The sequence below is a fragment of the Chiroxiphia lanceolata genome, chromosome 6 (assembly GCF_009829145.1).
Source record: "Chiroxiphia lanceolata isolate bChiLan1 chromosome 6, bChiLan1.pri, whole genome shotgun sequence".
Taxonomy (NCBI): domain Eukaryota; kingdom Metazoa; phylum Chordata; class Aves; order Passeriformes; family Pipridae; genus Chiroxiphia; species Chiroxiphia lanceolata.
Window position 1 is genome coordinate 60,004,524 of NC_045642.1, and position 13,931 is coordinate 60,018,454.

The 13,931-nt window shown below is 45.3% G+C and overlaps 1 protein-coding gene across 1 annotated transcript in view; it reads left to right on the forward strand.

The window, feature by feature from the left end:
- The first annotated feature begins 506 nt into the window (after nt 1–506).
- The window catches only part of RTN1 (reticulon 1), a 118,035-nt gene continuing 104,610 nt past the window's right edge, over nt 507–13,931 (forward strand). The window contains exon 1 of the mRNA XM_032690268.1: nt 507–1,137. Coding sequence (XP_032546159.1) covers nt 948–1,137 — 190 coding nt within the window. The 5' untranslated portion in view covers nt 507–947. The remainder of the gene's footprint in view (nt 1,138–13,931) is intronic.

A 13,931-nucleotide genomic window follows, 5' to 3' on the forward strand; every position in this document is an offset into this window, starting at 1 on the left:
GGAAACCTGTCTCTAGTTCACCTCAGAAGTGGCACAGATCCTGCCCTGTGCTTTCACCTTCCCTGTATCTCATGCTGCTGCTGCTTTCACTAACAGCCAGGATCCCTGACATTTCCCATTGCCTTGGTGAGCACGCATTTCCTCCGTGAGAGAGTAAGCAAATACAATGGCACAACAGAAAGACAAGGCAAGGGGGGGAAAAAAAGGCACACAGGCACCTGCTGTGAGTTTATTTTGACAAGTGTCATTTAGATGCAATAAGCTGTGATCATGTCTCCGGCGGGGCTGCAAACAGAGAGGAGCCAACAAGGTAAACAAACCCAGGAGCAGAGCGCGGCTTCTCTCGCTGGGGCAGGGGCTGGCCGAGACGGGCAGGAATGGGGTGATTGTAGGGTGCGCTTCGCTGAGGGCTGTGTGCCCTCTCCGCCGAGCCCGGCGGTGCAGGAGGAGCCGGCGGCTCTCCCGGCGGGCGCGTTGCCGTGCCCGGCTGCGGCGCCTGCGGGATGCTCTGGAGCGGAGGGATGCGGAGGAGGGGGATGCGCGCCGAGAGGGGGGCGGCAGGAGAGGAGAGGGAGGCGTGTGCCCGCCTGGAAGGGGAGCATTTCTTCCCTTATCCACACAAGCCGATGCCTACCCTGCCGAAGCAGTTAAACGGGGGAGAGCAGCAGCCCGGCTGGCAGATTCCTGCCCTGTGATATGCCAGCCACAGGGTGACGCAAGGGCTGGAAGGCTCCAACTAACAAGCCATTTTCACCTGCGTAATAAGCGCTAGTGGAGATACAGCAACAGCAACAGCAGCAGCAGCAGCAGCGGCGGCTCCCGGTCCCCGCAGCCGGCCACACTCCAGCGCGGCCGCAGCACCGTCGAGCCCGGCCGCCACCGCAGCTCCTTCGGTGGCTCCCGCTGCATCCCGAGAGCCGGAGATCAGCGGCCGCCTTGCAGGCAGCATGTCAGCCCCGCCGGACCCCCAGGACCTGCTGCTGGCGGGCACTGGCGGGCACTGGGCTGCGGACGGGGCGGACCAGTATGCAACTGGGGCTCCGCTGCGGGATGGCGACGGGGCTCAGCAGCGGGAACAGCTGGTTTTTGGCTCCGCCAGGGAACACCCGCCCGTTACCATGGCGACTGCATCCCCAGGTAAAAGGCGAGGGGTACCCAGAGATGCTCAACAAAGGGGCCCTGGCAACAGCATCTCTTGGTTGTCTCGTTTCTGTCCCTTCCTATGTTCTCCTCCCAGCCTGGCTGCTTGGAAACATTACTAAGGAGTTAGTGAGAGCATGTAGGAAAACAGAAAATAATGAGGAATTGCGGCCTTTGCAAATAGTTATTTTTTGCTGATGTGGGGGAGGGGGGATGCGGGAGCCAGCCAAGTTCCCTAAAGCTCTTTGCAGTTTGTTAGGCACGGGACACCCAGATTTCAGTCAAATGTTGGAGGCCACTTGATTTCACTCGACTTGATGTGGCTCTGTCCTCGTTTGTCGTACACCTGTTCGCACCTGGAGTGACAGATCTCAGCGGAGTTACTTCAGCCATTCCCCATGCACCTGGAATTCCTGCGTGGCCTCTTATGTTATTTCAGCATGCAGTTTTTAATGGAGTGCCCATTCTGAAGTGTTTGTACATTTTCTGCATGCTTTTGAGACTTGTTCATTTAATTGTGGACTTTTTGGTTGCTGTGTTTTCCTCCTTTTGGCTTTTGAGGTGTGTTTGGATTCAGTCGCATTTAGTTGAGGGTCTGCAGGTTCACTGATTTTCAGTTTACTTTTGGGAAGTGTTCGATTTCCCTTGGTTTAGGGTTCCTTTCTTTAGTGGTTGTATTGGTAGCAGGTATACCTCTATTAATGAACCCAAGAGGGCTTCAGCTTCCTGTATCTCCTGGTAGAAATGCTTGGGGGAAAATGACTCTCTTTCCTTCTTGGTGCCACTTTCTTACTTTCTTTTCCATTGCTGCCTGTCAGAGAACCCAAACAGCCAAATAACCCAGCCCTGAGGGAGCTGATGCATCCCATCTAGATTCCTCTTCACTGGGAAGTAGATGTTTCCATTATAAAGCCTGAAGCATTAAACTTGTCTTGAGTAAGTTGAGGGTCAGGGCTTGGGACAGGAATCGATCTCTGTTATGCAATAGCTGCAGGAGCATTAGGAACTGCGTTTTTGGGCTGAGTCCCTTCTAATCCCCTCAGTCAATCAGCACGAAGAGTAGCTGGCCAGAAACAGCACAGCCTGAGTGTCTACATGTGCCATTCTGCTGATGCCCATACGTGTGGCTTTCCAGGGTCTGAGTGTGCATCGGTGCATGTGTGTGCTCTCAACATGGATGTTTCCCTGGTGCTTTTCTGTCTGCTTGATGCGACTGAGTCGAGTAGTAAAATGGGATCTAACGCCCATCAGCTGATGTGGGAAATGTTTTGCTGTTTTGTAGCTTTGGGCAGGCAGCTAATCTGCTGATGTGCTGCTCATTCGCTGAGCTGAGTGTTAGGTTGTGAAACGTGACTTTCTACTGGAGATGGCTGGCAATGTGAGGCTGTTTGAGAGTGTGCAGAGAGAGGCACGACTGGGGGCTCCAGGTAGGGTTGCCTCAACAGCATAATGACACAAAGAAGGGGGAAAAGAATCTTGTGAGATTTTTTTGTTCACCGATGGATGAAAATATGGCCATGCTGAATCTTAGCATACAGAACAAAGAGGGGTGGTCTCTTAAATTGTGTAGATCCCCATTAAATGGAATCACTGTAATGAAGGCTTCTTCAGGCTTAACCTGATCTGTAGATCAACACTTATAAAATGCAGATTGGACAGGCAGAAAGAAAGAGAAGAAAAAGGAAAAGGAAAAAGAAAGAAAGAAGAAAGAAAGAAGAAAGAAAAGAGAAAGAGAAGCAAAGAAAATTTCTAGCTTTTGCAATCCTCTACAAAGGGGGTTTAGACACGTTTGCATGTGTCAAACTGTGTCAAGGTGGAGGTAAAGTGAGCGATACAGACCTTTATTGGTGTTTGCTGGCCGTGGGTTGTCAGAGTGTCAAATTAGCGATATCATAAGAGTAGTAATGTGCTTTAAACATTTCCCATTTTGTTCTCCCTGTTCAATAAAGGACTGTTGTGTGGCTGTGTGCATGTCTAGCCAACCATGGCAGACAGAGCAGCATCCCCACCAGTGCAGTCCTGTGCACGCAGTCTCTGTATCTGTCTGTGGCTGCAGCATCTGTATTTCTGTTCCACACCACCCAGAGACCTACAGCTCCTGCTTCCTTCAACCAGGGAAGTAAATAATTTCTCTGTTCTCTCTGTGTGACTAAGTATTCATAGGTTTCCGGATAAGAAGACTGTAATATTGCTGAACATCTAAAACGGTCAAGTTTTTCAGAAAACTCTCTAATTCTCCTGCTTGGAAAGGGATTCCTGCCTGTTCCTATGCTGTAGGAATGGACCCAGCAGGAGATACCCAGCTCCAGCTTTTTATGACACTGACACAGGCTGCCATAAACTCGAGCACTCCTTGTACAATGGGCCATCTGGGGACACTTGAGACAACGAGCAATCCATCCAAACAAGAGCGAGCTGGACAGAATGTTTTTCAGGTAGCTTCCCAGCACATCCCATATCTTCCTCCATACCTATCAGACCAGTCTTATTTCGTGAAAAATATGGTTATGCTTTCTGAGGCAAGAGCAGGGTTTGGAGCCTTGAGAGATTCTCCCAGCATGAAAATAACTGAAAGTAAATGGTGGGAATTTATCACAGGTTGTACAGAAATTTTCTTATACAACCTAAAAATTTGCAAACTTTCCCTGATCTTGGCTTTTGTTTTAAGCTTGAAAACCAGCCAGGGATTGTTGAAAGGTTCAGGAATATTTTCAAGCTGGCTGTGGGCCCAGCTTTGAGCCAAGCTGGCTTTGTGTCAAAACCTTGTGAGTGGTTTCTGAATGATGAAAAGCAGTGGATTTCACTCCCCATTCTCTGGATCAACCAAAATCGGCAATGATTGAGACTGCAGGAAAAAATTCTCACGAAGAGTGGAAAGCTCAGAGGTTTCTCAAGCAAAGTCAGGGCAATGAGAAGTTGCAGACCCCACACTGGCTTCTCCTCCTGCAGAGATCCAATGAAGATAATTCCAGTAGCTTCTGGGCAGGGACAAAGCTGTTTCTCTTGCCCTTATACTTGGCCCCTGGATTTTGCTGAAAATGTTTCTCTTCCTCAAATGTGGAGTTTTTCTCCTTCCCAAAAATTAATTTGGTTCAGGATTGAGAGGAGATTGCAGGGAGCTCTTGCAAGGACTGGTGAGTGAAGTGGTCCTGAAAGGCTGGTGAGCAGTTGCATGTTGGTGAAGAGAGCCCCATGCCACCCAACACACCATCTGGTCATAGATTCTGTTATTTCATTTTTATACATCAACAGTGATTAAAATCCCTTGACAAGAATTATTTTCAAAAATATTACACAGGCTACCAGGCATTCCCCAGGATAAATACATATGGTTTCCTCTGGAGAAGTGGCAAAATGTAAGAACAGACTGCACCTCCGTGGTGCAAGGTGTGCTTAGGGGAAAAAAGAGTGGGAAAAGGGCAGAAAGTCATAAAAATGATGATTCCTGTGGAAGGATCTGGGAAGCTGTGGGCAACATTGTGCATTGATGGGGTTCTGTAAGGTGATTTAGGCAGTGGTGTTATGCCCCTATGTTCATGCAGGTGAGATTGAGATTGCTGCCAGTGAACCCTGCCTGTTGATACTCACTCCAGGATGCTCTTTGCCATCAGACAGGCCGTAGCAGTCAGGACATCCCTGACAATCCTGGCTCGTTTCCAGCTGCCTCCAAAGAGACCTCATGTGTGGAATCCAGCTGCCCAAAGGAGAGGTGGCCAGTGTCACAGGGGATGGCATTAATAACTGGGACACTTCTACAGGGACACAATGGAATGGCAAATATGGCCCATGGGAACCCTTCTGGAACAGCAGCCAGGTCCTCTGGGGTGTCTCAGTGGCACAAAAGTCCTGTGCTTATGGGACTGAACAGCACCCATGTGGTATGTGCCAGTGAGGAGAGGTGGAAAGGAGGGACTAGAAGCTGCTTGGATGAGGAAGATGAGTTGAGGAACAGCCCCTGCCTGCTGAGGAGCAGTGAGATACCAGATCCCCAGAGTGTTTCATTCCCTGATGGATGTAAATACAGCACCCAAGACCATGTGCAAACTTGGCTCTTGCTGATCCATGTCAAGGACAGACTCTCCAGGCTCAGTGCTTTTAGTAAAGACATCTAAAAAGCATCTTTATAACTCACATTATTTGTAGAAGGTGAGTTTGAAGGCATGTGCTGTGTAGCTGCATGCTCTCACCATGAGCTAACCCACCAACCCCCTGCCCACACGGGACCGCACTGAGGTGCTCCTGGCAAAAGACTGTGTTTGTACTGATAACACAATCACCTGTAAATATCAGTTTATTGTTTCTCTCCTGTTACTGGAGAGGGTGAGTTACTGACACCTTTATACTACAGCATAAAAGAAGTTTTTGATGGTTTTGAGGCAGATGAGAGTTCAATGGTTCATCTGGGTGGAGAGAAGGGGGTATGAACATGCATGTCTGCACTACTTGGGTTTGGCACTGACACTTTTTGGGGTGTCAGATCATGAACAAACAGCAGGTTCCCCAAGGCAACTGGCTCTTTGTGGCCTTCCCATCCCTTTCCCTTTCCAGGTACTGTGCTTTGTCAAGAGCTCCACTCCCTGAGCATCCATGGCAATGTACTGCTCAAGGCCACGTGCACTGTAAAGGCCACAGTCCAAACCCTGATTTTTTCATGTTGCTGTAGAATGTCTAGATCTGGTGGATTCACTAACCTAAGCATGTCAGCAGATGTTTGGAAATATATCCTCAGCTGCTAGGCAATCTTGCTCAGATTTAGCCAACTGAGGCCAGATTCAGTCTCACTTTGGAAGAGTATCTATTCAAGCCAATTCTATTATTGACATTTTAGTCCTTTCTGATTTAGGGAATTGAATTTATTTTTTCTCTGCTCCCTGGATTAGTCACTCAGAACTTCTGATATACTTGTTTTGAGTGAAGGTGGCAGAGATTGTTTGATGGAGGCTCTTTGCATTCCCCAGGGCTTTGTAACTGCAAGCAGATTTTGCAGAGAGGGACAGGAACACAGCGGATTTTTCTTGGAACTTTCTGTTTTTGTAATCCTCATGAAGCTTGACAAGATGGCCAAAGCCCACAGTCAGCCATCAAAAAAAAAAAATTCCTATTGAAATACCATCCTCTATTCCATTAAAAAAAAAAAATTCCTATTGAAATGCCATCTTCTATTCTCAGTTGAGTAAAGTAGGAGCAACAGCTCCTGTTGGGCTCCTTCAGCAAGTGCTCTGCATCTGAGGGTGCACTCAGAGGTGCATAAAAACTCCTGGTTTAAAATCTGCAGCAATGTAGTTTTCAACTCCATACAGATCAAAATGCAGCTGGTTTTGCCCTGTTCCCAACAGGAATGCAGGTAGCTCCATCCCTGCTTTGGCTTTCACACTGATGAGTTCTCTTCAGCCTTCAGGGCTGCAAATAGGTTGAGGATGATGATGAGGCAGATGAAAGAGCAAAGTAGTACCAGGGAGGGTGACTCACCTGCCTTATTTTAATCTTCATCACTCAGTAATGAAATGTTTTATTTATAGGCAAGAAACTGAGGAGGACAGGTTGGGGAGGAGGAGGAGAACGACTTGGAGGGGAGAGGCTTTGGATGTCCCAGTTGCAGCAAGCATTGGGTTTGGCATGTTGCGGTATTTTCTGGGCTGTGAATCTCCCCTGGGCTCAGTGGTTCATTATATCTCACTGGTCTGAGGGTCCTGGGAGGCACATCTGCCTCCTTTTTTCTGCTGCTCTGGAAATGCCGTTCAATGACATGTTTTATGCCTTATTTTTCCCCCCAAAGCTGCAGTGTGCAGTACGTGTACAGTCGGCACGTGCTCTCTATCTGTCTGCAGATGGTGATTCCAGCAAATGTGTGTTGCCTCTGTCTCAGCCCTCCTGGAAAAGTTTGGGCAGATCCCACAGGTCTGTTTATCATGTCCTCAGAGACTGTCCCACAAAACAGTGACGGCCCAGTTGTGTGGCCTGGATTGGCCCGTGATGCTCAGGACTAGTGTTAGGCTCTGCTTTAAGCCCTGAGACCTGATTTGGCCCCAAGACCTAATTATTTTGTTTGCCTGTGTTTTAGCTCAAAATTCCTGAAATACTCAAGGAGTTGTGCCACAGATCCACATCATCAACAGGGAATGGAGACTTTTAAATGGGTGACTTCTTAGGAAATTGCTTCACTTTCCCTCCTGAGTAGTCAGTACCTCTAAAATGGGCCAAGTACATACTAAGCTTTTTCATTTTTAATATAGCAGTTATGTCCTTGTGTCTGTTTTTCATGTTTTATTCTCTTACTGCCGGATCAGGACTGCTTAAAAAATTCTGAGTGTTCTTGTTGTTGGGCTGTTGTTGTCTTTTGCAAAAGAAAAGGCAGCCCTCACATAGCAAACCACGTTTCAAGTACTGAAGCATTATTTGTTATTAGTTTTCTAATTTAGGAAAAGTAAATGTACATGCTTCTCTAGACTTGGCATGATTCAGCACTCAGGAACACACCCCACATTTAGTGTTCTTGTTCTTTTAAGACACTTCTGATTTAGGATTAGTCTATTCCTCCACGAATCCTCGTATCTCCAACAAACAGTGAGAGTAAATTCTTGGCACTCACTTGCAAAACAAGATTCGAAATAGAAGGGACCTTAATCACCTTTTTCAGTCCTCCTTGTTTCAATCAAGTATTTAAGATCCTAATTATATGGAACATAAGCACATTTTTAACCGCTATTAAAAATTAGGATGGTCTTAAGCATATGCATAAAGGTGAGCATGTGTTTTGCTGAATTTAGGGGTAAATGAATTAGAAGATATATCATGGATAAATTGGCTTTATTACCCATTAGACTAAACTGCTTCAGGTCACTTGTGTGTAAAATGAAGGCACCAGCACTTACCTACCTCATTACAGCACCGTAAAAAATAACATTTAAATACATTGAAAACTTAGAGTGAAAGTCTTTTTAATGTTGCTGTTGTTTATTTTGATCCATTGTGTGTGTCCCGGTGAGAATAAAAATTGTTGGGAATGATTACAGCCTTCATAAGCCTGTCTCTTTCAAATATTGAGGTGCTATCTCAATATTTGTCTTTATAATTTAATATTCCTAAAGAGTGGGCTTTTCCATCTTTATTTAAATAACAGCTGATACAAGAGGTATTTGAATCTTTCTTTCACTGCTGTAATGAGTCGCCTGCCCTTGATACAGCCTGTAACAGTCATGAGATCTTGTGTTGGAAAAGGTGGCTGGTTCTTCAGAGATTATTTCAACACAATTGCCACTACCAGCTGCAGCATTCCCAACATGTCCTTTGAACAGGGTGACTCCCATCCTGGATGCAGTGCTGCAGTGGGGTGTTTGCCTGGGTACAGGTGAGGATGGAGCAGGGGAGGACGCTCATCAAAGGATGGTTTCTGCACCGGGGTGACTCTGCAGACCCTCGGAGTTATGTCATCTTGAGGCTTCATTCATTCAGGATGTGAATTATGGCTTACTTTTTCAGCAGTGCTGGATTTATTAACTGCAGCTGATTTATTGTTTATAAAAAGACATAGAAGGGCTTGTTAACTGCAGCCAGTAAAAAGCAAATGTATGGGTCAGCCTTGTCAGGCTGGAAATCTTCCTGCTGCCAGCCCCTGGCGATCTTGTGCTTGTCTCTGAGGTCTTTTTTCTGTGCAAATATCAGTCCATGTCTCGGGTGCACATGTGGGTGCCCCTGGGTGAGCCCCGTGGCTGAGGAGGAGGAAACACAACACAGCACCAGGGCACAGTGTCTGGCCACTGCTTTGTATCCCAAACACAGCCCGGGGTGCAGTCCCTCACCCCATGGAGCACATTCCAAAGCCACAAATGCAGAAGTTACAGATCTGAACGACATCCCCAGCTTCGCCTGCACTGCGCTAGTCACTGGCTGCACGACCAAACAGCCTGAAAATCCTCACCCCTTAAAATCCTCACCCCAGGCAGTCTCTGCAGCACAGCTGTCTGGAGAAGGGCTGCAGACAGCCCGAGCCATCAGAGTTTGTGCTGATGTTCTTCAGCTGAGCCTGATCCCCTCCATACTGCTCCCAAGAGCACTCAGAGGTATCTGTAAAAGCACTGCTGGAGAGACAGGCTGCATTTATGGGTTGTGATCAGCAAGGGAGTTCTGCCATTTACAGGCCTAATCCCATCCCCTAAGTAGGAGGTGGCAAGGCTGGTGCAGGGAGGATGCCCATGCACACCACAAACAGCATTTTGTATGTTAGGGGGGTGGGGAGTCCCTCACCCCGTGTAGGTCCTGATGCACACATAACCAGCAGAGCAGCTTTGCTTGGAAATTATTTATCCTTGGCAGGGCAGAGGGCTGGATCCAGAGCACAGCCTAAAAGTTGCCCTAAATCTGCCACCACTGTGGAAGTGTTCACCCATATTCAGGTCAGATGTATCCTTCTCCCTGTGTGAAGAACATGCACCAAGGCCACGTCCAGAGTGGGAGGTGAAAACCTGCAACCAGCAGACCTGGGGAGCAGGGTCTCATCTCATCTCCTGAGCAGCATTCCATGTGCTTTGTTGGGAGGGGGCAATGAGGTTTCACAGGCACCATATCTCCGCTGACTACTGGAGCATGGAGGGGTCTGAATTCCAATCAGTCTTAATTAGGTCTTTCCCTTGTTGTCCTTAATGTGGAGGCTAAATGGATGCACTTGCTGCTCGTGTGCGTAGGAAATGTTTTGCATTGCAGGATATTTTCATTCCTGTAGACTTCAGCAGTGAAGCACGATGCAACACGCTGGAAATTAAATGTGCACTTCAGCTGAACTGGAAGCTGAACTGCTCCGTGCAGGTGTAGCTGTGTGATAGGAGCAGCAATCATTTGTTATTTGCCTACTGTAGTAAAAAGTGAAATGTCTCCTGCTGCCCCTGAGAAAAGTTATAAAAATGTGTATCACAATTTTTTAATCTTCTGGCTAGCGCTCATCTCTGTCTTAGGATGTACCATGTTTGCTATTTTGATGGGTTGGGGTATTTTTCCCTTTTTATTGCAAAGGTTTATAGCTTTGGTAAACATCATTGACCAAATGCTCTAAACTGCAGTACTGCTGTGCACTAAACTTTAATTGAGGCAGTTGCCTTTGATGTAGGGCTGACCTAAAGCTGAGGCTGATTCCTCTCTTTTGCAGCTTTTGCAGTTCTTTATAAAGAGACATAATGCAGTATTTACATAGTTGCTGATTTCTCTACTGCTCTAGCAAATGATCACTGGGGTTGAACGTAGAATTGATTTCTCAGAACTTCGTGGTTATCCTGAAAGTCTGTATTTATAATCTGCAATTCTCAGACTGTAATTAGTTTGCAGGAAAGGTGTTGGGCCCAAAGGTGAAGCTCCAAGATGATGTGTGAGAGTGAGAAGTCCCAGAGGAGTCATCTCCTCTGAACATATTGTTTATGAAAAAAGAAGGGAGGGTTGGATCCTCTGGGCAGTAACTCTGCTTATGAATTTAATTAAATCCTTATAGCAAAATGGCTGTAAGTGGCATCTTTGTTTCTGGTAAGATAGGATTTCTGGAGATCCTTAGTAGTTAGTATCTAATTCTCTATGTAAAAAGTTTCATGTGTGTTTAATGTGTGTACATTTCACACAGAACTAAAAAGTCAAGCAAACAATTAATTGATCACATGTGGAGTCACTGGGTAAAACCTGGCTTATTTTTTCATAGGAACCCTGCTTTTGAAAATGCATACTTACTTCTGCTCCTGCCAGGAGAAAGGACCAAATTTTCTGAAATTCAAATTTTTTTAGAAACTTGTCATCAGACAAAAAAAATCTTTCTGCAAGAGATACACAGATTAAAACAATATTAATAAAAATATATTTTCAAATTATTCTGAAATCAACTCATATGTTTCACCTCATTTGGCTGGCACCAGCGTTTAGAAATGTATCTTGCCTACATTTGCTTGTATAGCAGGACATTCATTCCAAATACACATAAATTCCATTTTAAAAGCACTAATTCTGGCCTGCGAGGTCCTTTATTCTATTTTAGAATTGCCATGTCATGTACATTTTTTTGGTTGTTGGGTTTTTTTTTTCCTAGCCTAAAAAATACTGCTGGAGATTATGGCGGATTATCTGAGCAGTTATCACAGTAAAAGCCAGTTGCCATTTTGGGAGTCCTTTTTTTCTTGAAAGTCCTTTTGACATTAGCCTTTATAATCCAGTGTCTGTGTAGTAGAAGTTCAGGTCAGAGCTAAGGAGACAGGCCTGGGGATTTATGCTCTGTGAAATATATGCAATCTCCTTCCACTTTGAACGTGCTAAACAGACCATGTATAATCCCTGGAATATTTGGTAGATTTGCCAGGCCTGGAAGATGGCATTTGTAATATTTGTCTAACTACATGTATTTTTACATGGTTGTCCATCCCTATGCCATTCAAACTCTATTCAAAAGTAATGTGAGGAGAAGGGGGCTGAACAAAGAGCGAGAAGAAAATGTATCATTCCCAGCAGGAGATTTTAGAGTTTGGATTTCTTTTTTTTCCCCCTCCTTTCTGCTGTTGCTTTTTAATGAATCGTTCTTCTAACCTACTTTAAAATGAGCTTCTAGCATGCTGGATGTTTTGCAGATGAATCATACTGTGCAATGCACTTATGCATATCTGCTGTGCAAGTACATTGTCAGCTTTTATTTGATAACCTACCAGCAAGCAGGACTTTTTTTTTTTTTTATGGAAGCATGGGATACTAGCATCGTTCTCCAAGTGAGAATAATGCAACCACTGTTAATAAATCAGCCTGGGTCCAAGGATGTCTCACCACTTTTGCTGCATCCTTGATTAGCATTATCCTCAGAGGTATAAATTAAAGAGGAAAATATATAATCTGGGAAGCTTTCCAGCATCATCTTTTGAAAATGAGAGCTCAGTGCTTTGCTGAGATTTCTTTGGTGGAGGAATGCTAATAGCAATGCTGAAGATGTACTCTGATTGCACCCTAAAGAGTAGGAAGACGCACAGAACAGCTTCATTTTTTTTCCTTTGTCATCAAGATAATTTCTGATGTGATCTGCACTGGATGAACTGTTTCTACACTGCTCTGTGAATTGATCCCAGAAGTGCAGCTTCAGTCACTCCTTCTTCTACTACTTGTTCCCTTAGTCTGACATCTGCGTAAAATCTGGTGCCTGTTTTCCCACCTCAGCCTGCAGATAACTGACTGCAGCTGTCAGTAGTGTGGACACAGTCCCTCTGAGATACTGGCCAGAGCCTGAGCTTCAGCAACGAGGATTTTAGGAATTTCTTCTGACTGTTCCTATGAGGTGTCATCCCAGCCGGATGGTAACTCCCGACACCTCCCTCCCCACAAGGGAAGAAAAATGTGCTGCAGATTGTGCTGATTTGCAAAAAATATTTCACAGAGAGGGTTTGATTTTAGCAATGTTCCAGCTGTGCTAAATGAGCAGAAAAGGGATTTTTCAGCACATAAGCAATGTGCTGGAAATGGAAATGCCACATCTTCCAGCACTTTCTTAGTCCTCAGTTTTCCCCTTCCCTGCCCATAACCCACTTGGGTCTTTGGCATTTACTGGAACTAGTAGTTTGTTGTACTTGGAGTCTTGCTTCATAATGTCTGTGTGTTTCTATTTTCTTTTTCTTGGCCAGCTCTCTGCCAACATCTCCCTCTGCTTTCCAAGAGTCAGTGAAAAGCGCAGAATGCAAGACTAAACTCTTGTTCCTCAGGTTGCATTTTGGGGAGGTGTAAGAAACCTTTATTACTGCTTTGTTGATGGGACAACTAGTCCACAGTGCAGTGAAGAGTCTTACAAACAGTCCCCAAAAGCTGCATTTGAACTAGGTCTGGTTCTGCTGAGGCCCAGGCAGTGCCAGGCTGCTCCAAAGGGGTCTCAGCTTCATCATCAGTGACTCAGTTTGTGGGGCCTCTCAGGCTGAGACTCCAACAAGTCATTCCTCTCTCCTGAAAAAATGTAGGGCAGCTATTTTTATTTAGGTTCCTGAAGATAGTTAATTTTTTTCTGCATGTTTTCACTTTTAAATTATTATTAAGAATCCTTAGGTATGTTTTGCAAAGGCATTCACCCTTCCAGCTCAACAACACAGAGGGAATACCACATGTCATTTGCCATCTTTACTGACATTGCTAAATTTGCTGCAGCAACGTGTTTCAGCATTTCCAAATGTTTTTCCTGTGGAGCTTTCTCTTCCATAGAAAGGTTTTCTGTTTCCCCCTGATTTGAGATGAAAAGAAAATTGAAAATAATATGAAATTTTCCCACAGAACAGAATTTTTTTTTGCAATAGCTCCACTTCCAGCTAATGGCAGGAAAAACACAAACCACTGCAATCAGTAGGCTTAATTTCAACCCTACATTTATGACTTATTCTTTGACATTGCTGTCTGAAGAGTAACATAAATACTCCTAGCTTGAAAATGCCCTTTCAAACTGAGAGCTAGTGCACCAACAAGTAGGATTCGTGGGCACCTATTTAATGCAGTCAACAGGAGTGTAACCTTGGTTCTCTGTCACTGGTGAAAATTAAATTGCCCCCTGGTCCAGCCCATCTAATGGCTGCTGAACTATAACACCAACATAATTGTTCTTAAAAATGCTTTTGAATGCATTTTAGTTTTTCAATTATTTTTTTTACTCGGCCAGAAGGGCATGAAATCCCCATTCTTCAAGGCAGAGATAAATCTGTTCAACCTTTCACCATGTGAGTAGTACCTGGAGGAGTTCTGTGCCACAGCAGGACCTGGTGTGCTGGCTTCACTTTCCAGACCCTTGGAGATTGGCTGACCTCTCCCAAGTT